At 49.6% G+C, this 20,430-nt stretch overlaps 1 protein-coding gene across 1 annotated transcript in view; it reads left to right on the forward strand.

Moving 5' to 3' along the window:
• The first annotated feature begins 9,594 nt into the window (after positions 1–9,594).
• Adamts17 (ADAM metallopeptidase with thrombospondin type 1 motif 17) overlaps positions 9,595–20,430 on the forward strand; it is a 295,911-nt gene continuing 285,075 nt past the window's right edge. The window contains exons 1-2 of the mRNA XM_050149201.1: positions 9,595–9,749; positions 10,101–10,471. Of these exons, the coding sequence (XP_050005158.1) occupies positions 9,674–9,749; positions 10,101–10,471 (447 nt within the window). The 5' untranslated portion in view covers positions 9,595–9,673. The remainder of the gene's footprint in view (positions 9,750–10,100; positions 10,472–20,430) is intronic.

Below are 20,430 nucleotides of genomic sequence, written 5' to 3' on the forward strand. Positions count from 1 at the left end.
GATCAGACTAGAGCCTATACAGTAAGCCACTGGGGAGATAGCTCATTGCGGGGGGGGGGGGGGGGGGGGGGGGGGAAGCAGGTACCGTGCAAGCATGGGGACCAGAGTTTGAATCCCCAGAACTCCTGTGAAAGCTAGACATGTGAGAGAGGCTATGATCCCAGGGCATTGTTGAGAAGATGTGGACCAAATGCTAGCTAACCTCCTGAAGTTCCAGGGCTAGCTAGCTCAGAGAATGCATCAAAAGAATAACAGAGATCCTGTCCCAAACAAAGCAGAAGCAAGGACTAACAGTGGAGGCTGTTCTCTGATTTCTGCATGTGTGCACATGCCTGTCTGCATTCATATGTGTGAAAACACACACACACACACACACACACACACACTGAAAACAACGAGAGGACATCAGTAAGGGATGAGAACTCATAGACCTTGACTTATGGTTAAGTTGTGACTGTCCCAAAGACCATCTGGTCTACCCTGCTTATCATTCAAGGTAAGCTACAAAGCCATGGTTTTAAAAGCTCATCATACAAAAGTGCTTTGTGTGAGAGCCTGAAGACCTGAGTTCAATTCCTAAAACTGTGGAAGGAGAAAACCAAGCCTAAAACTTAGGGGCTCCCAACAATAGAGTTCTGTCAGATCAGGGAATCAATATAAAGATCCAGAAGAATCAATTACAAATTTGAAGGAGACAAGCCTATCCAGTGGAGACAAAAAAAGTTTTCCTTTTTCCTGACCCCACCCCCAGCCTTTCTTCTTTCTTTTTAGTATTCCTTACTTTTTAAGGTTTCAGGAACTGGATAACTATATGGGGGGGAAATGAACCTCAACCGTAACTCTTGCCAGAGAAAAATTAATTGGAAATGGAGTATAGACCAAAATGTAAAGGGCAAAATAATAAAGCTCCAGTGAAACATAGGAAATATGCTTGAACTTCTTCACTGCTGGTGGGACCACAAAACATTATGGCTGCTTTGGAAGACAGTTTGGCGGCTTCCTACGAAATGAAACATACTCTCATCATGTGATCCAGCAGTGGTACCCTTGAGAGCACTCCAAGAAGTGGAAGCTTACATCCACATAAAAAGGAGCATGCGGCTATTTAGAGCAGCCTTCTTCCTAACTGCCAAAGCTTGGAAGCAACCCAGATAGCCTTCAATAGGCGAATGGATACAAAAGCAGAGGTACGCCCGGATCAGAGTTGTCCTTCAGCGCTATGAAGCCATAAGCTCTCAAGCCAAAACGACCTTAAGGGGCTTTAAACATGTATCAGTTAGTAAAAAGAAGTCAGTCTGAAAAGGTTATATTCTATCTGGTTCCAACTGTAGAATGTTCTGGAAGAAGAAAACCGTGGCGGGAATGAGAAGGTCAGTGGGTGCCAGGACGCAGTATGTGCAGCAGGGCAGAAAGTTGTTGAGGGCAGTGGGACTTCTTGGTGTGGTGCTGCAACAGCCATGGCCCAGCGCTGCAACCGTTGTTACATGGTGCTGTATTTGTCCCCAGCAGTAGATAAATGGAATGCCCCACTCGAAGGATGAACCCACCCACTGGAGAGCAATGGCTTGCTGGTTTATGCTCGTGTATTGTAACAAACAGAAGTATTTTTGTGTGGGGGATGTTGATAGCAGGGGGAGGTGTGTGTGTGTGTGTGTGTGTGTGTGTGTGTGTGAAAATGTATGTGAGAACCTACTTTTTTCTTCATTTTGCTCTAATTTGAACTGTTCAAAAACTTAAGTGTATTGAAGTACAAGAAAAAAGTTTAAAAACCTTTTCAGAACTCGATATATTGATGAGAATAAATAAGCAGAAGGAAAATAGGGGGCATTGATGCCCAAGTCCAGGGAAGGTGTCTCTTGGTGGAGAAAGAGGTGCAGGCGTGAGGGAGCATAGAGCAGGCACTGCGTCATGTCTTAGCCTGAGCAAGGTGCATGGATATTTATGTTTTACTATTATTCTTATCAAGTGTGGTACACGTGTGTGTTTGTGTATGTGCACATGTACGTGGAGGCATGGACTATTTTCTTCCTCCGTTGTTACCAAGTGTGGTACACATGTGTGTTTGTGTATACCCACATGTATGTGGAAACATTGGATATCTTCTTTCTCAGGTTTATCAAGTGTGGTACACGTGTGTGTTTGTGTATGCTCACATGTATGTGGAGGCATTGGATAGCTTCTTTCTCACTTGTTCCTCACCTTATTTTTGAAACCAGGATCTATCCCTGAGACTTGAGCTCACTGATTAGCTGGACTGGCTGGCCAGCAAGCCCGGGAATCCTCCTGCCTCTGCCTCCACAGCACAGCAATCACAGCCGCACCGCTGTGCCCAGCTTCTTACATGAGTGCCAGGATCTGGACTGGGATCTGCTTTCCTGCATGGCAAGCACTTTCCAGACTAAACCCTCACCCCACCCCATCACTTCGTTTCTTTTTTCCTGTTAAATACGTTTATCACATGTCCATTCTACCTTTTCATCTTATTATTTTAAAAATGCTTATATTCTTTTTGTGTTCCTGTGTATATGTAATACACTTCACATTTTAAAGATTAAAGTGGACAAGCGCAAGGGAACCAGGAGTTTGTAGCAGGAAAATCTAAGCTCTGATCCCCACCATCGAGGGCCTGGGCAGCTTCTCATAAGTCAGCAGAACTTTCCTTTGTCCTGACAGACCAGGAAACGTCACACAAGTAGCATGGCGGTAGTAATAGCATGACTGAACAGGAAGAAGCTGGGCGGTTGGGGCTCTGGCATGTGGGACATCGTGACAGGAAAGGTGGGTTCCTTTTACAGTTCGGGGTGACAAGGGGAGTATGCCCATGGTTGGCCAGCAGTGCTTGTGGGTCCCTGATTCTATAAAGTGAGCTATGATGGTCATCTCATATTGTTGATCTCAAGTCACCCAGAGCAATTCAATAAACCAAGTCAAAGACTAGGCATCCTAAACCAGAATGACTTGATGGGGCCACTGGGTTTGGGGAACTCAGGGAAGAAGTCTGGCCGTGGAGTCCCCTGCAGAGGGAGAGGCTCTGTTCTGTTCTGCAGTGGGCTGCTCGCTACCTCCTGCATGCATGAATAGCCTGGAATCAAGGGGTATGTAGGGGGTGGGGAGACACAGAGGATCAGATTCGAGAGGGAGTGAACAAGGGGAAAAATTCAGGCAGGGAGCACTGGAGAGGTGACAGGGCCTAAGTGGAGACCTCTTAGCTCTCCCAGTCCCTTCTGTGTCCTTTGTTGTCATAGCTCCTTTCTGTCCACAGCTGTAGCGTACCCACGACTTGGTCCACGTGAAAACCTCTGGGAAGTGCTTGGTTGCCCACGCACTGCACTTTGACCCTTGCCTTGGAATTGTTTTTCGCCAATTATTATTATTTCCATATGTAGAGGGATTAGGCCTGGGGATGCCTCTGCAAGGGCACCAGCAGCTGCCAAGTTCAAGTCCTGTCCAGTCCCCCTCCCCCACTAGAAGACCCTGACAATTCAGCCATTAGCCCTACAAAGGAAAACCTTTGTGGTTCAGATGGGTGTGCCTGAGCTGTGAACTGTGTGGGTGTTTATAGAAGGGGCTCAGCAACCTCAGTTGGTCCCTGTGAATGGGCCCTGGCAGTATTTGGGACACCTATCCAGCAGCTCAGGCTGTAGGGAAGGTGATAAGGAGCTCCGCACACCTGGGACACTGCGCGCTCGGAAAACTGCACACCTGATTCAGGTCACAAAGGAAGTGGCTTCAAGGAGGGAGCCTAGTTTCCAGTTTTGCCTGTAGGACCCATTTGTGGTCTAGCAAAAGACCCAAAAAGCACCTGAGGCTTGTCCAGGGCCACACTTGTTCCAGTTCTCACCCAGGTTTCTGGTCTTTGCAGCAGATCTGAGGGGGTCCTTGGGAGAAACACAAAGGTGAAGGGGACCCTGGAGTCAGGCCCAAAGGGAAAAGAGAGACAGTGGCAGGCGTCCTCCCTTTTGTTCTTGGCAAGCTTCCTTTTAGAGCCTCCAAGGAAGGGGAATTTGATAACCATGGAACCTCACCCTTAGATAGCCCCAGACTTGTCTGGCTCATAGCCAAGCCCTCGGGAGGGCAACTGCCAGCGCGGACTTCAAGATCCATTTGTCTTCTCTCCTTGTGCCCCTCCTCCTTCCTTCCCCCTCCCCTGGCCTTGCCTCTGGCACCCTGTCCCCCAGGATTTTAGCTGGACAGATCTGGTTTCATGCTCCTCTGCCAGTTTACAGCCACAGAGCTATACCAAGACTTTCCTTTGTTCTTAACGGCCCCCATCTTTCACTGTATAAGAGAGGACCCCAACCTGCTACGCATCTGACACCTACCGCTTCACCTACCTGCCATCTTTAACTATTGCTTTGAACTTTAACTACGTAAAAACATTGGGCCAGATTTGTATCCCATCATTTGCATTTTTAAGCTCGACGTTGGCTTTAAAATTGGTTTATGGGGATATAAAGCTGTACATATTTCAGGGCCACAAGTTGTTATATGAGCACCCCTCAAACTATTGCCATGATTTTCAATGAGCAGACTTACCACCCCTAAATTTTCTTCCGTCCCTTCAGGATTCTTTCTCCATGTACCATCACTGCCATATTAGTTTGTGTTTTTTTTAGAATTCTATGGAAACAAAGTCATACACTACATATATAATTTAGTGTAGCTTTCTCTACTTAATCGTTTCGAAATTCACTTATATTGTGGCGGGAATCAACCATTCATTTCTCTTTGTCACAAACCATAGTGACCCATTGGGTATGGTCTTTCTATGCTTTGTTCATCCATTTGCCTTGTCGAGAGATCCTTGGGATGTTTCCATTTTGGGATTATGACAATAAAATTGGCATGCCGTCACTCACCTACAATTCTTTGTGTGGCTATATGAGTTCTTCTGGGGCGGTGAAGGAATTGTGAAGGTGTGCGCACGACTTAAGGTTTCTAAAGCCGTTGTACTGTTTCATAGTCTTACCAGTCATGCACGTAAATTCGGAGTCCACCGATTCCCCTACCTACTCGGTTACTATGTTGTTTGTTTTTAACCTTTTTTTAAAAATAGGTATATAGTCATTTCATTGTGATCTTGAATTTGCACATGACCCAAAACGAACAACTTTGAACAACTTTATAAATCTTATTTTCCATGCGTTTGTCTTTTTTTTTTTTTTTTGGTAAGATGTCTATTTGAGTCTTGTTTGAAGCTCTTTCTAAAGAACTGGGTTGTATTTCGTTGTGTGTTTTATTGTGACAAAAATCTTTGTAACAAAGAAGTCACCATTTTAGCATCTTAAGTGTACCATTCAGTAGCATCAAATGTGTTAGCTGTGTTGCACAACCAACACCATTATTATTCCCAGACGTTATCATCATCCTATGAAGACACTCTTAGCCTATCAAGTAAAACCTCCCTTTCTCCAGCCTCTGGATATCTATACACTGAACCATACGATAAATAACTTCATATTTTTAAAATATAATTGCTTATTGATTCTTAGGGAATTTCACAACATGTAACCCAATCCTGCTCATTTCCCAGTCCCTCCATACCTACCCATCACCCCTGTAACATCCCCCCAAAGAAAATTAAAAAAAAAACCTGTTAATGAAAAACTAAACAAAACAAGCAAAGAAACCGTTTTGCTCCTCCATCTTCCCCACCTCCCAATACCTCTTCATTCATCTTTGTGGCATTGGGAGCTGCGGTCTTGCAATGCAAGTGCATTTGCTTGTTCATTGAATTGAGTTGTTGTTCAGGTTCAAGGCCTCTGGTTTCTGGTACACCATCATGTATTTCTGGTACACCATCATGTATTCTGCCATGGCCATGGTTCTTCACACACCCTGGCAGGTCATGGATGGGGTAGATGTTGAGGTGGGCCAACTCAAAGTCCTGGATGTGGTGGGTCTGGGTGGTAACTGATTTAGTCAGTCTGGTCTGCTGGGGCCACTCCTCTCAAGGGAGGGGCAGAGCCATCTCTTCAACACCCACACCATCAGGCTGGCTCTCCCATGCCTTGCGGTGAGGGGTTGGAGCCATCTCTCCTGAGTGTGTGGCCATCTCTTCCATGAGGGGCTGGACCAGCTCTTCTGCTGCAGTGGCCAGCAAGGGGCAGGATCAGCTCTCCCAGGGCCAGCATAGGGCAGTGTCAACTCAGCACAGGCCTGGAATTTCAGCATGCATGGTTCCTATGGTCCCCTGTAGTATCTTGGGCAACAGAGATCAGCACAGACCCCAGCTGCAACAGGACCATGGACTCAGACATGGCCCTTGGCAGTAGCGTAGGCCCAGATGTCACCATGGCTCCAGGTGGCAGTGCAGGTCACTAGAATCTGCATGGCCCCAGCAACAGTGTGGCTCTTGGACATCAGCATGGACTCAGGTGGGTGTCCAGGCCCCAAGCATCTGCTCCATCTTCAGTAGTCATGAAGTCGTGGACATCAACACAGACCTCGGCTGCTGTGGAGCCACAGACCTAGACATGGCTCTTGGCAGCAGCTCAGGTGAAGACATGATCATGGCCCCAGGTGGCAGCGTAGGGCAGGCCCATCAGTTTGGCATAGCCCTGGTGACAGCACGGCCCTTGGTCACTAGCATGGCCTCTCAGGTGGTGGCCCAGACCCAGACCCCAGGCATCTATGTGGCCTTTGGTGGGAACATTGGCCACGGATGTCAACACTGAGCCTGACTGGAGTAGGACCATAGATACGGCCCTCAGTAGCAGCCCAGGCCTGGATGTCACCATGGCCCCGGGGAGCAAGGGGGCCATGCTCATCAGTCTGCTCCTCACTGCCTTCGCTTCTTCAGATCTGCCTCTTTCCACAGCACACGAACCGTTCTGCTTCTCTTTCCCATTTCTCCACCACACATTTGCTTATCATAATAGCGTCAACTTGCCTGGTGCCTTGTGGCTCTGGGCAGGCCCATGGATGTTTTCGATCAGGTGGGCCTGTGGCTGTCTTTCAGCTGCCTGGGCTATATATTTAATTTTTGAGACACTGCCTCTTCCAAAGACACTGCAGTGTATACTCTCCCACCTTGAATGGATCCATTCCAATCTCTCCATTTCCACTATACCATACTATTGTCCATTAAAGCTGTTGGTTTTAGAACGTGCAACAGATACCGTGAAATCCACAGCTGCTCTGTGCTTGAGCTCAGTGGAGCTCTGACAACGGCAACAAAGCATACTTGACCAATAAAGTCTAGTGACGCTCCCCTGCTCAGTCTTGTCTTTCAAAGCATCCTTGATCTTGGAAGACCACTCTGAGCGATATCTGTGAGAAAGAGACACACACTCAACTGTTGCTCATCCCGCCACTGTTAATTAGTACTCTCTATGCATCAGCAAAGCCTGGGGTGCTGGGCGCACACACACACACACACACACAAGCAAGACAGGGTTATTTACATAACGGAGGCCTTCCATGTGCCTTCTCTTTCTCACTAGTAAGAACTTTTTAACATCTGGCCCTTAATCATTGTTGCTGTTTTTAAACCACCCCACATGAACTTGCCAAATTGAAACTGATCTGGACAAGAAAGAATGACAATGAACCAAGAGGGGCATGGGTTTGGTGCTTGTTTAGCACATTTGACAACTGGAGTGTGGTGGGGTATTCACCACAGAAGACTGCCTGGACATGGGTTTAAGACAATAGGAAGTCTTTATTAGCCAGATGGCAACTATACTGGGTGTTCAGGATCCCGGTGCAGCCCTGAGCCTTTCTCAGGGTGAGTTCTTAAGCACAAAATACATGTCCTGGATTGACAGACTTCAGTTAACAAGAACAGTCAGAAGCAGAATTACAGAAGCCAAAAGCAAGGGTAGCACGTTTAGAGACTTTCCCAAAACTATGGAGTTGGATGGACTAGGCCTTTGTTTTAGTTTTGGCAGACGGTGCTGTCTACGTGCTGAGTTTTACAGCCTGAATGGTTCTTCCACCATGGTGACAGTTATGCTAAGGTCTGGGGGCTTACAGGAGGAGTCTTTGAAACATCCGATTTGGTCAATCATTTTTTTTTTAACTAATGTATTCAGTAGATGTAACCAAGTGCCTATGATACACGAGGCATCTCTAAGGCCCTTGTTTCTATTTTCAAGGATTGTCCAAGTTATTAGAAGTTTACACCCCAAAGGGAGGCTACCTAGCTTAGCTCCTTGATCCTCAGAGGAGAAACAAAAGATCTCTGTGGAGAAAAGCATGTCCCTGGACTATCACTACAGCTAGCTGCTGTGTGTTCGAGTACAAATAGGATAAGCTTCTCTTTTTCTTCCTATTTTCCCTGTAATGACTGAAGCCATGGCTCTGGTACCCAAGCTCTCAAAACTCAGAGTGAGGCAAAGCGCTATCATAGCCACCAACAGAACCAGGCCCATGCCGGAACCAACTACAGGTGCCAAGCAGTAAGTGGCAGCCGCTGGGACACCCATAAGATCTGCACCACTTTCTGGGACAAGCCTTTGTGGGGACTAAGGCGACCTACCAGGGCACCACACTAGGGGAAGACCACAGTGTTCAGCTCACCTCTGGATGATGCTTTCTGGTAATGTAGATGAACCCTGTGCTGAGGCCTAGATGCTGACAACCCAAACAAAGCTGTCCATGGGGGTCTGTCACAGTTTTGATCTGAGAAAACAAAACAAACAAAAAAAAGGGTAAGCTAGGGAGGGGCAACTGCGACTGCAGTGGAGACCCTTAGGGTCAGTCTGTGAGTTACCTGTAAGACAGTCTTAAGGAAGTCTGTCTTTACCCGTAGGAGCAGCTAAGGGAATTATCCCGGAAACACACACTTGTTCTGTTCCTGAAAGATGGGGCTCAAGATGAGGCTTTGCCACTTAGTTCCCCAGTGTCCTGATATGCAAATCTCGGCTAACACACACACCTTCCTACCATCCTCGGTGGGCTCTTGCTGTTAGCAGAGAGTTACACCTGATCTGAAGTCAGCGTCACAAATCCAAGCCATGGCTCTCGCCAAGCCAGAAACTTGCTGGGGAATTTAAACACTGAACTTCTCTTTTTCTCAGTTTCCCAGTCTTCAAGGGAGTATAATCATGCGCTCACCTTCCTGGCTTCTGTGAACATAAAGACCGAAGTAAGTGTGCAGGGTGTGTGAGAATACAGCCATCAGGTACGAACGCAGGTGTGCCAGAAACTCTTCTGAGCCTTTCCAGACCAAACATATCTGAAGTTGGAGTCATTTAAATACATAAAGAATTTGATTTCCCTTCATCCCTCTCTCCCTCCTTCCTTCGAAACTGGATAGCCGCCTCAGAGGTGATGTCCCAATAGAAGACAAACTGAAAACTAGGCTGGTGTCTTCCCAGTTGCTCCAAGAGTCTGCAGGCGGGAGTCGGCTCGCGCCTGCCACCTGGTGTCACGTCCCACCTATTGCCTAGAAACCACGTGTAAGAAAGTGCTTACAACCTAACTACGCACGTTGGTTTCGACCGGCTCTAACCAATAAGGACAGGGAAGGCGGGGCAGATGAAAGCAAAAGCCCAATCACCTCCTACTTTCCAAGGAGAAGGTGGGGCTTGGTATTTACCATGTTGGGTTTGTCCGCAGCGCTAATTACTTTTTCCAAAGGCTGCGGGGCTTCACTCTGGCTGGCGTCGCCGCCTCGCGCGCCCCTGCTCTGCCACTACGGTCTTGGGGGCTGCTGGTCCCGAGTACCATGTGTGACGGCGCCCTGCTGCCCCCTCTCGTCCTGTCCTTGCTGCTGCTGGTGTGGGGGCTGGACCCGGGCACAGGTAGCGTCGCTTGCTCTCGCGGCCGGCCACCTTCCCCGTGCCCTCCCGAAGCATCCTGGCGCCCGGGTGCATGGGTGGACTGTTTGACAGCATCACCGGAGGAGGAGGGCGAAGGCCGCGGCGGGGGGAACTGGGCTCCGGTATCCCCTCAGCAAGCTGTTGGCGCGCTGTCCCCTGGGGTGATCGGGTGGCTTCGCCGCCGGTTCTCAGAGGCCCGGCTCGGGGAGGGAAAGGAGTGCGGGGTCACAGCTGCACGATGTCTATGGAGCCCTGAGAGCCAGCGCCAGAGCCGCCACCGGCAGGAGGTCTGGTGGCCAGGCGGATGCTGACGCATGTCCTCTCTCCCCGCAGCTGTCGGCGACGCGGCGGCCGACGTGGAGGTGGTGCTCCCGAGGCGACTGCGCCCCGACGACGTGCACCTGCAGCTGCTACCGGGAGTAGCGGGGCTCCGGCAGTGGCGGCGACAGCGAGCATCTCTAGGTGGCCTTCGCGCCGGGCCAGGAGATCGCGCCCTGCTGCTGCACCTGCCGGCCTTTGGGCGCGACCTGTACCTGCAGCTGCGCCGCGACCTACGCTTCCTGGCCCCGGGCTTCGAGGTGGAGGAGGCGGGTGCCGCGGGGAGCAGCGGACACCCTGCCGAGCTGTGCTACTACTCCGGACGAGTCCTGGGCCACCCGGGCTCCCTCGTCTCCCTCAGCGCCTGCGGCGCCTCCGGCGGCCTGGTACTGCCCGCGCCCCCTATGGGTCTGCTCTGCTCAGTCTGTTGCGTCGCCTGGGGTGGTCCCCCGGAGGGCTGGGCGGGAGAAGACCTTCATCCCAGTTTCCCTTACTTGGCCTTCCAGACTTTGCTATCTGAGCAGAGGGGACACAAGGGGAGGCCTGTCCCGGCTTCTGTTACGTGATGAACCTGGCCGAGGTGGGGTTGCACTGAGAAATTAGCTGTAGCTTTCCTAAGGGAACACGTATGAAACTGTCGGGTCCCGCTCGCCCAGCATCTGCACATGTGTGGGTGTTATGCACATGTTATAGGGAAAACACTTTGGTGTCTATTTCATCTGTCTGGGGATGGAGCAGTAATGCACCTCTCTATCCTTGAGTCTTTTTACGCTAGGAGGGCCCCCTAGCCAGGCCACGGTTAACTTTACTTCTGTTAGCTGGAAGGTAAAACCAAGAGCGTGCGCTTATTTCCGTGCCCCATAGCAGGCGGTTGTCTGGATCTACCCTCAGTGAGAACTGTGCGGTGCTTAAGCTGGCCCAGGCTTAAGCCCTGTTCTCAAGCTTCCTCTTTTCCAAGACTTTGCCTTGCTGGGTTTGCGACACCTGTGGCAAGTACACTGCGAGGCAAAGGGGGTTTAGGGTGCTTTTCCCTGTTTGTGCGCACACTTGAACACTTGGCTACGTTGGTGTCAAGCCAAATTCTTCTCTGCTTCTCCATGGTGCCCCCAAGGAAGGCACGTGGCTGGCAGATGGGCTGTCCCCGAAGAGCCTGGCATCACTCAGAGAGGTACTTGTCGTTTCTCTGTAGTTTGTCGCAGTGCCTCTGAGATAGAGGTTTCTGATATTGTTTTGTTTTGTTTGTTTTTTTTTTTTTTGGCAGCCCTCCCTGGGCCAAAGAGGTTGTCCCTTCGCTTACCTTGTCTCTACTCCTACAATTCTCCAGCCTTCACCTACACAGCCAGGAGCGAGGCTGGAAGATCTGTGACTCCAAAATTAATCTCTCTGAGGGTTCTGCTTTCTTAGCACCGGGCTGGGGCTGGGGGACCTGTAGATGTAATTTCCTGGGAGCCGCCTAATTTTCAGGAATTTTCTGGGTTCCCACTTTCGGGTATGGTTTACTTTTTTGCTTAACTGGGCGAAATTGGCAGCCTTGATAAAAAGAAGGCAAAGGCACAGATTGTGGTGGGGCCTGGTAGGTGTTAACGTGGAACGGGGTCAAAGAGTGTGGGCTGTGGGCACGGAGGCTTAAGTATGAGTGGGAAAAGCTCAGATCGCTGTAGGACTCAGGTCAGAGCTGTATCATGTTCTGGGAGGGACTCAAAGGCCCACATCATTTTTCCTGTTTTTGCCAAAGTGTTTCAAGGCTAGGTCACATCCCTGTACTGTACGTGGAAACATCTGAATCCCATTTGCTGCGGTTTCCTGAGTTTCTGGAGAGGTCAGAGTTTATACTTCTTGGTGTAAAGTTTCCAGCGAGGAGCTATCTGTGAAGGAGCCCAGGCTGGAAATCTGGAGAACATTGATTGAGAGTCCTCACAGAATGATTGCAGTGCCTCCTCACAGATGGCATCTGAGCCAGCTTTTCAGGAAGGCTGCGCTGCCCTTCAGCACCATGTGAGGGCGCTGTGCCTTAGAGAAAGGAACCCAGCCAAGCCGGAGTTCACCCCTAGCCAGATGCGGGTGGACTTCTAGGTCCTTAGATTTTTCAGTTCCAGTTTGAGGAGATGCTGCTGCTGTTGTTTAGTCTGCCTTCTCCATCGTGTTCGTGCAAGCCGCATATTGGACACTCTCCCCGAGTTCCACGTAGGCAGAGGCTGAAAGACAGACCAAAGAGGCACGGCTGGGAGCTAGTCAAGGTGGTCCTGGAACACAAAAAGAAGGAAGTCTTTGACCTTAAGCTACCTGAGATTGCCCTGCACCCCATCTTTGGCTTGGTGGTCCACCTAGGTGGATGATAAAAGTTGTGTCGGTCCTTAGAGCATGGTCGAAGCTTTCTTAAGTGCGCAGTTACGGTGTGTGTTTGCCGGGATAGTCTTAGCTACAAGGCATGGGCAGGGAGGGTCGTCCAATGATAGCTCTTGGTAGTTGTGGGTAAACGGGCTATTTCAAAAAGCCTTCTTGTATTGAAAGAATCCTGTTGAGTAGGGGTTGCCGACTTTTCCCAGCAAGGAGCAGAAAGGGAATACATTTCCAGCTAGTCCCAGTCACGCCTTCTCAGCACCACCCCTTTTGAGGGGCAGCAGCTAAGGGAGGAATCTAAGAGTGGCTGAGGATGCTGGGTAGCATTTTGGTCATTAATTCATTTTGCCACAGCTAATGTCTACAAACGGCTGTGTTTGCACAGCGGCAGGGGTAGTGTGAGCTCTGTCTGTCTCCATGGCGTTTATGTGGCTCGTGCTCAGAGGTGTTGGGGGGTCTGTTTAAAAGGCGCCAGGTCACCCGGATGGAGCCCTGCTAAACTGCCTGTGGGGCACAGTGCATAGTCTCCCCCTCCCCCGCCCCTCTCCGCCCCACCCCTTGGCAGCAGACAGAGGCGTGGGCCTGTGGTGTTTCCCCCTTCTTTGTCTTATCAGGAAGAGCTATGGCAGCTGCACTTTTTGGATCTTCAAAGACCCCTGGCCCGAGGATTAATTGTTTTCTGTTTCTGCTGCCTCGTTTTATTTACATTTCAGGGAGTCTTTAGATGTAGCGTAGTTTTGGAAGGATTCCTGTAACCATGGGATTGGAAAGCAATGAGCTTTTGGCTGGTGGAGAAGGTATCTATCTCTCCCTAATGAATTTTCCCAAGCCTCCCGTGATTAGCACCAGGTGATGTGGTGGGGGGGGGGGCAAGCAGAATTCTAAACTGCACTTCATGAGTAGGCAGGACAGTGAGGGTGGGGGAGGGGCACTTCAGGAAGAGAAAGAATGCCCATCTCAGCAAAGGCTCTTGGTGGCTTGACTAAAATGAGTGGGCGAAAGGACCGTTTTAGGAAGGCAGAGGTCTCAGGGGAGGTCTGAAGGCTGGCTGCCACTGAGTCGATGGACTGAGCAGTGGCTGCATTTCCTCTCAAAGCTCCACAGTCAGAATCTGACCGCACAATCTTGGCTGAGGTCGGCAAGGGTATACTGTAGGGGAGCTGCGGGGCCAGAAAGGACACCAAAGCTTTCTGACTGCGGAACACTGAGTGGCCAGGGCCATTCCCCCAAGCCACCCTAGAAGGACCAAGAAGAGTAGAGTGCCCCCATCAAACCTCTTCTTATACGGTACAGCCTGGTGTCTCTGCCGTGCAGGCTAGACATCGAGTTATCTCGGTGACCACCTTTGCTCTGACTGGCAAACGCAGTGCCATTTTTGTGACACACACATTGGTGTGTTTGTGTGTGTGTGTGTGTGTGTGGTCTTTTACAAACAGTCCTTTCTCGGAGGCTTCTTTTGCAGCCTGTAGAGAGTGTGCACTTTAGTCTCCAGGAGAAGTGTGTGCAGATGGGAGCCCATGGGGACTGATGCTCCCCAGCCAGGGAGAGTGCTCCAGCAGCAGCTGAGGTTACAAGAGGCTGGCCTGCGGTGCATGCTTTTCTAAGGAGGGCAGCTGGCAGTCACGGGGCCTTGGAATCAGGAGACAAACTTGGGATGCTGGCCTTGCACTTTACAAGATAGAGTTATCCAGCTGTCTGTGGTTGGTCCATTGCTAAATTGCCCGGTTTTCTAACTCAAAGTCTCTTTGTCAAGTACAGCCACGGAGGACTTAGTTTGGGCAAAACTTTTAGAGTGTGTGACTTCTCGAAAGGGATCCAATAGGCCAAGCTGCATTATAAGTTGTGATATTGACACAGACAGATACGGCTGGTCATGTAGAGCATAAATACGCTGAGAAGTACAAAGCACATTCTTAGGTCTTCGTAGACCTAACTGTGTGGATACAAGAGGCAGGGATACAGGAAGAAGGACCCAAGACTGCTGCGGAGTTTGGGACTGAAGATGGAAGAATTAAAGAGAGTCAGAATAGAAAGTTCCAAGGCCTCTGGCCTCCTCTTGGGAGGACATTCACACAGTCTCAGAGTGACTTTTTCTGCTTTGTCCTCTCCTCTCTGCCTTTCAAGCTATTTGTACTTCTGTTGTCCCTCTCAGGAGCTTCACCCCCACACAGCTCTTCAGAGCTTCCCAGAACCTGTTAGGACGCCAGGCTCTGGCTCCTTTCTGAACGTCACCTAGGGGGCTCAGATTTCTCTTTGAAATTCTACCAAGTGACATTATTTTATAGGAAGAAAACCTCGAGGTGGTGTGTGTGTGTGTGTGTGTGTGTGTGTGTGTGTGCATGTGTGCATGCATGCTGGGATTACATGCCCTCCCCTTTAGCAGGTTCTGAGGATCAAATTCAGGTCTTCATGCTTGCAAGATTATACCCCTCCTAAGCCATCTTCACTAAGCAATATCTCCTAGCCTGACTGCATTCCTGAAGCACGTTCCCCGAGTGCTGAATGGCAGCAATGGCCTGACCTTGGCTGTGTGTGACAGGAAATGTTCCTGAAACCTTTGGATCTGTATCTGTGACAATTACAGTCACTGATTAGCCTTTCTCGGGGTGGGGGGCGTACACTTTTCTGCTCAGGTATGCAAATGCATGGTCCTGTTTTTGTCATTTAGGTAAAGAAACTGCCTGGTCCATTGAGACTGAGACCTTGAGCAAGTCCTAAACTCTTTGAAGCTCTCCTCACCTGAAACCATCCAAACCATCAACAGCATTGGCCTGCTGTTGATGGAATAGAACAAGACAGAATCTGTGAAAAAAAGAAAAGGTAGAATCCATGAAATCTTTCAGTGAGAGCCTGGCTTATTAAGGCTTAAACCAGGTTTCCCCTGTAGCTCTACAGGTCATTTCCAGTTATAACTCAACCAGTCAGCAGAGCTGGATAGATCACCATTCCACACCTGCCATGTGCAGAATGCTTGGGTAGGCCCCTATCAAGCCTCAGGGACAAATGCAACCTAGCCCTGCCTGAGAAAATGGCCCCCGTGTACGTGGAAGGAGGACATGCTCCAGCCTTTGGGGAAGCTGAGCAGATTCTGGAAGATGAATACTGGGACCAGGCAGGGTGGAGCCTCAGTCAGAAGAGGGTTGGAGCTGAAGGGAATGGATGTCATATTCTAGACAGAATTCTAGAAGAGTGATGGTCAAGCTACCAAGGTCAGATCCTCCCAAGACGAGGGGCCTGTGAGTTGGTTGTGGTGGTTATTTGTGAGTGGGGTTGGTTATTTAGGGGATGATGGGAGATGAACTTAAAGCACATGTGTGGGACGACATGATGGCACACCTGATGCCAATCTGTGGCTTGTGAAACTTCCCCGAGCTGAGCAGAGATGCCCACAGGGATGGTTAAAGTGATTGCTGAACCCTCCCCACAGGCCATTTGTGGGTGCTGTTGCTGCTGCCGCCATTGGCCCAGGTTTACACTCAGAGGTCGAGGTAACAACAGAAGACTTTCTAACAGCTGTCTGGGGAATCCTGGTGAAAGCATGGTGGGGAGGACCAGAGCAGGGGCCCTTGGGATGACACCTCCAGGCCTTTGATGGGGGAGATGACCATGGAAAGGATGACAGGCACACAAAGGAGACGTCACACAGCTGGCAGCTGGCGCTCCTTTGCAGCTGTCTGACTACAGTGAGCAGAAGTGGAGAGACCAGCAAGGGGCTCACATTCTGAAGAACTAATGTTGAGAAGAAGCAGGTGCCTGCATTCAGGAGTTAACCCTTTGTAGATGTGGCAGCAAGACGGAGGGGACAGGTTAGAAAGGCCCTTGTGTCTTTATGGGCAGGGAGGAGGTTGGGAAGTCTCCCATGTCTGTGTGTCCAAGGAGGGGGTTCAGAAGGCCCCCATGTCTATGTATGTGGAGAAGAAGTTGGGAAGGCCCCCATGTCTATGTATGTGGAGAAGAAGTTGGGAAGGCCCCCATGTCTGTGTGAACAGGGAGAGGGTTGGGAAGGCCCCCATATCTATGTATACAAGGAGGCGATTGAGAAGGCCCTCATGTTTGTATGTGCAGGAAGGGGTCGAAAAACTTCCTCACGTGCAGGGTGTTGGTTGGGGTGCAGACGAGGTCTGGGTCTGCCGGAGTCTAAGCTCACTAGAGCATCAGAGGCCGGTGCAGAGGCAGGCTTGACGCCCCAGGAGAGCTGCTCCGTAGACACTGCCTTGCCCGTACAGGAAGCACACTTGCCGTCCATTGACTCTGTCCTCAAACTTCCTGTGCCACCCAGCTCAGTGCAGAGGAGACCCAGGCCCACTCTGGTCAGCCCAGGAGTTGCAGCTTTCTAAGAAGGGCTAGGGGCTTCCTGGGCACTGACAATTCCAGCATGACCTTAGGAGGAGGATGCTGTCAGCTGTCACCCAGGTGACACCCAGTTCACGCGCCACCCCAGGCACCTGCACCCTGACTGTCTTTATTGTAACTGTACCTCCTGGTCATGCTGAGCTGCAGCCCTCATCCTGTTAGGAAGCAAGAAAAGCCTCTCACACATTTTCCGAGGCAGGAAAGCTAGTCCTGTGTGGGGGAGGTTCTAAGGTAAATAATGCCCTCGCTCGGGAGGGCAGAAGTGGCCCAAAGCGAGGACCCAGCACAAAAAGAGTGTTGAAAGTTACCCTTCCAGAGCAGGTTCTACCTGCTGCATTTTATTGACCCATAATTCTTTTATATGGGATTCCCAGTCTAGCCAAGTGTAAGATTTCTTTATTCAGAGCATTTCGCCGGGGGATGTTGTTTAAAGCAGAGTCACATGCCAGTATGTCTCTTGTTGGCGTTTCCTCTCCCCGGCTCTCCCTGCAGGGGCTGTTGGTGGCCTCCTGTATTGGAGCATTGTGATCCCCCGGAACACAGAGGCCTCGGGAAGGATTTCAGTGTGTCGGTCTGCCCACCATGACGGATGGAGACTTGAAATAGGCCAGAGGAATCCCTACATAGATCTTGGGGTCACAGTGCAGTGTTACAGCCCACTTGTCATGGATGGCCCAGGTGCTGCTGGCCATCAAAGTCAAGGCACCAGGTAGTCTGGACCTTCATGTGCTGTTGAAAGTTACCGTGGTGGTTCCTGTCTGTGACTGTCCACTGGGTTTCCCGATGAGTTTCAAAATGAGTATTTGTGCTTGTGTTCTATCTGTCCCTTCTGGATCAGGGCCTGGATGTCAGGGCTCTTTATGTGACACCATACATCTTGTAGCCAGGAATTATAATCCCTAGTCAAGGGTGCTGTGGGCTATCTAATTTAGTGACATCTGGGACAGTCCATTCAAATTCTCTATGAACTGTGATGCGGCAGACTTGAGAAAAGTCAAGAATAATAGTTCTGATCCTGCCTCCGTGGAACCGACTGTTAGGTTGGGTAAAATGTCTGATAACATGAAGGGAGACATTGAACTGCTAGGAAGGGGGCTTCGGGAAAAGAGTGGAGGACACGGCTAAGGAGTGCTCATGGGTAAGTTTGTGGGTTTGAGGACATAAGTAGCATATCAACTCTTTTGACACAAATTGTCTGCATTTATGGGACAACAGAGCAACTTATCCCTGGCCTATGCCGATCAGGCGAGTGTTAGAGACGCACAAGGAGCCCCCATATGATGAGACTAAGGCCCAGGGACGGGGAAGCAGTGAGGCCTTTCTATGACTAGCCCACAGACTGGACACTTCCCGGAGCTGTTTCTCTTATCTACTTGTTCTAGTCACGTCTCTGCCTGACTGTCAGGTCCCTTGGGGACCAGGAGCTGCCAGGTACGGAACAGCTGATCTCCCCTTTGCTCATCCAGCCACTGCCCTCTAATTGCTGTGGAAGGAAAGCTGCGTTGGGAACCCCTCCCCAAAGAGAAGATGCTCGAGAAAAGCCTTTCCCCAAACTAAAAACTGAGTGTGTGTATGAAGGCTTCCCCACCAGCGTTGAGGGCCAATTGTTACGGGAGGAGCGTTCTGTACTTGAGCCTCTTTTTGCGCCGCCCACGACAGCTACTCTCTACTTCACACTCTCCACGCTATTAGAGTGAGAAAAAACAAGGTTTTGGCGGGGGGGCGGAGGAGAGAGAGAGAGAGAGAGAGAGAGAGAGAGAGAGAGAGAGAGAGAGAGAGAGAGAGAGAGAGAGAACTCTGTCTCTCCCGTGGGCTATGCAGTGCTACTTGGAGACAGTTTCATTTAGACAGTAAAATCAGCGAGTTGTTTTTGGCAAAGGTTCTAATGAAATGGAAACCTTGAGATTTGCTTAGAGCTGGAAGTACGGTCTCACACCGCACGTTGGGAAGAACTCTGGGCTGTAGGTGATCTGAGGAATTAATTGGATTTGCTCTCCAAGCACTGCAGAACTTAACTATCTCATTTGGCTTGAGGAAGAGGGTCCCGGGCTTGAGATAAAAAGAAGTTGCAGCGCTGTGCATAGGACAGTATTTTCAAACTGCCCACCAGCCCAGAGGCATCTGGTACTATTGAGGGACTTGCTAGAAGGGCACACTGTTGAACCAACTCCAGATCTCCAGGGGATCCTGCTGCATACAGTTTTGAACTCCTGGTTCAGTATGTTGTAGTTGTTTCCTTGTATGAGATACGCATACATGCTTTGGGGACCAGAGGTCTACTCTGGGTATTTTTCCTTAGATGCTATACACATTGCTTTTTTATGAGCCATGATATCTCTCTGGCCTGAAACATACCAAGTAGGCTAGACTGACTGGCTAGCAAGCCTAGGGACCCTTTTGTCTCTGCCTCTTCTCCAGTGTTGGGGTTATAAGCATGTGCCACCATGCCTGACTTTCATGATTGTGTCGCAAGCTCTTTACTAACTGAGGAATCTCCCTATCCCTGCCATGGCTTTAGATGTAGAAGGAAGAAAGATGAATAAGAATGAATGAATATGTGTGTGTGTGTGTGTGTGTGTATAAAGTGATTATGTGTGTGTGTGTGTGTGTGCATGTGTGTACACGTGCCTGTGTAAGTGTCGCTAAGGAGGATCTGCTTCATCTGAATCTGTGCTGGCCAAGGCATCTGATCTGTGTGGCTCAGGAGAAGGGATGCTGCACAGATCAGTGTTTAGAGTGGGTCCTTTCAACTCTGGCAGCTTCAGCTCCTTGTGAGAGGTTCGTCTTGTTTTACTGACTGTGCACAGGAGTGCACACAGCAGGTACCCCAGGCAGGAGACACAAGCTGTTTCAGTGCCGTCGGCATTATCTCCCGGGACAGTCCTCTGCATAGCCCCACCCCCAGTTAATATTTACTCTTTTATAATGATAAATTAAGCTGGAGACTGCGGGAGGTGATTTCTGTGAGTTCTAGTCCAGCCAGGGCTACATATGGAGACCCTGTCTCAAAAGTCATAAGTTAAAAAGTTCTACTTTTTAAGTTTTTCATTTGATTTATAAATCTTACTGGACAGCATGTATTTGTACTCACTGTTAAGAGGATTTTGAATTGTATTTAGGCTCATTTACAAATGTGTTTTTTTTTCCACCGTTAAATATTTAGTACTGTCTTAGAAATTTATCACATTCAATTTTACGTTCAAGTTCTTTCGGCTATCTGAAAGCAAGCCTTTCTCTCGAGTATGAGATTACATAAATCACTCTTCTTAGCCTGGCGGCCTGGTCTTACAGATAAAGGAAGGCCTGAGCTCTCGCTACACACTTTGATACTACTTCTAAGATTAACATTTATAATCAGAATAAAAAGCCAAATCTGAGAGATGGTCTCTCAGCTTCTCTAAAATGTTGCAAGTTTGGGGTGGAAATTTGTGAGTCTCCAATCCTGTCATTAATGTTGCCCATGGAACTGGTTCTTTTTTGTCTTGGTGTTTAGTTCTAAATGTCCTCAAGGAAGGACAAGATACATTTTCCCATTAGGAATATAGTGTTCTTCCCCCATGGTTTGAAGGGTGCCTCCACAGTTGGTCACCACACTACCCCCCCTTTGCACTTTGGAGATAGGTTCTCACTTATCCCCAGGCTAGCCTCAAAC

This window comes from Alexandromys fortis, unplaced genomic scaffold, assembly GCF_014885135.2.
Source record: "Alexandromys fortis isolate MF-2015 unplaced genomic scaffold, M_Fortis_MF-2015_v1.1 scaffold_67, whole genome shotgun sequence".
Taxonomy (NCBI): Eukaryota; Metazoa; Chordata; class Mammalia; order Rodentia; family Cricetidae; genus Alexandromys; species Alexandromys fortis.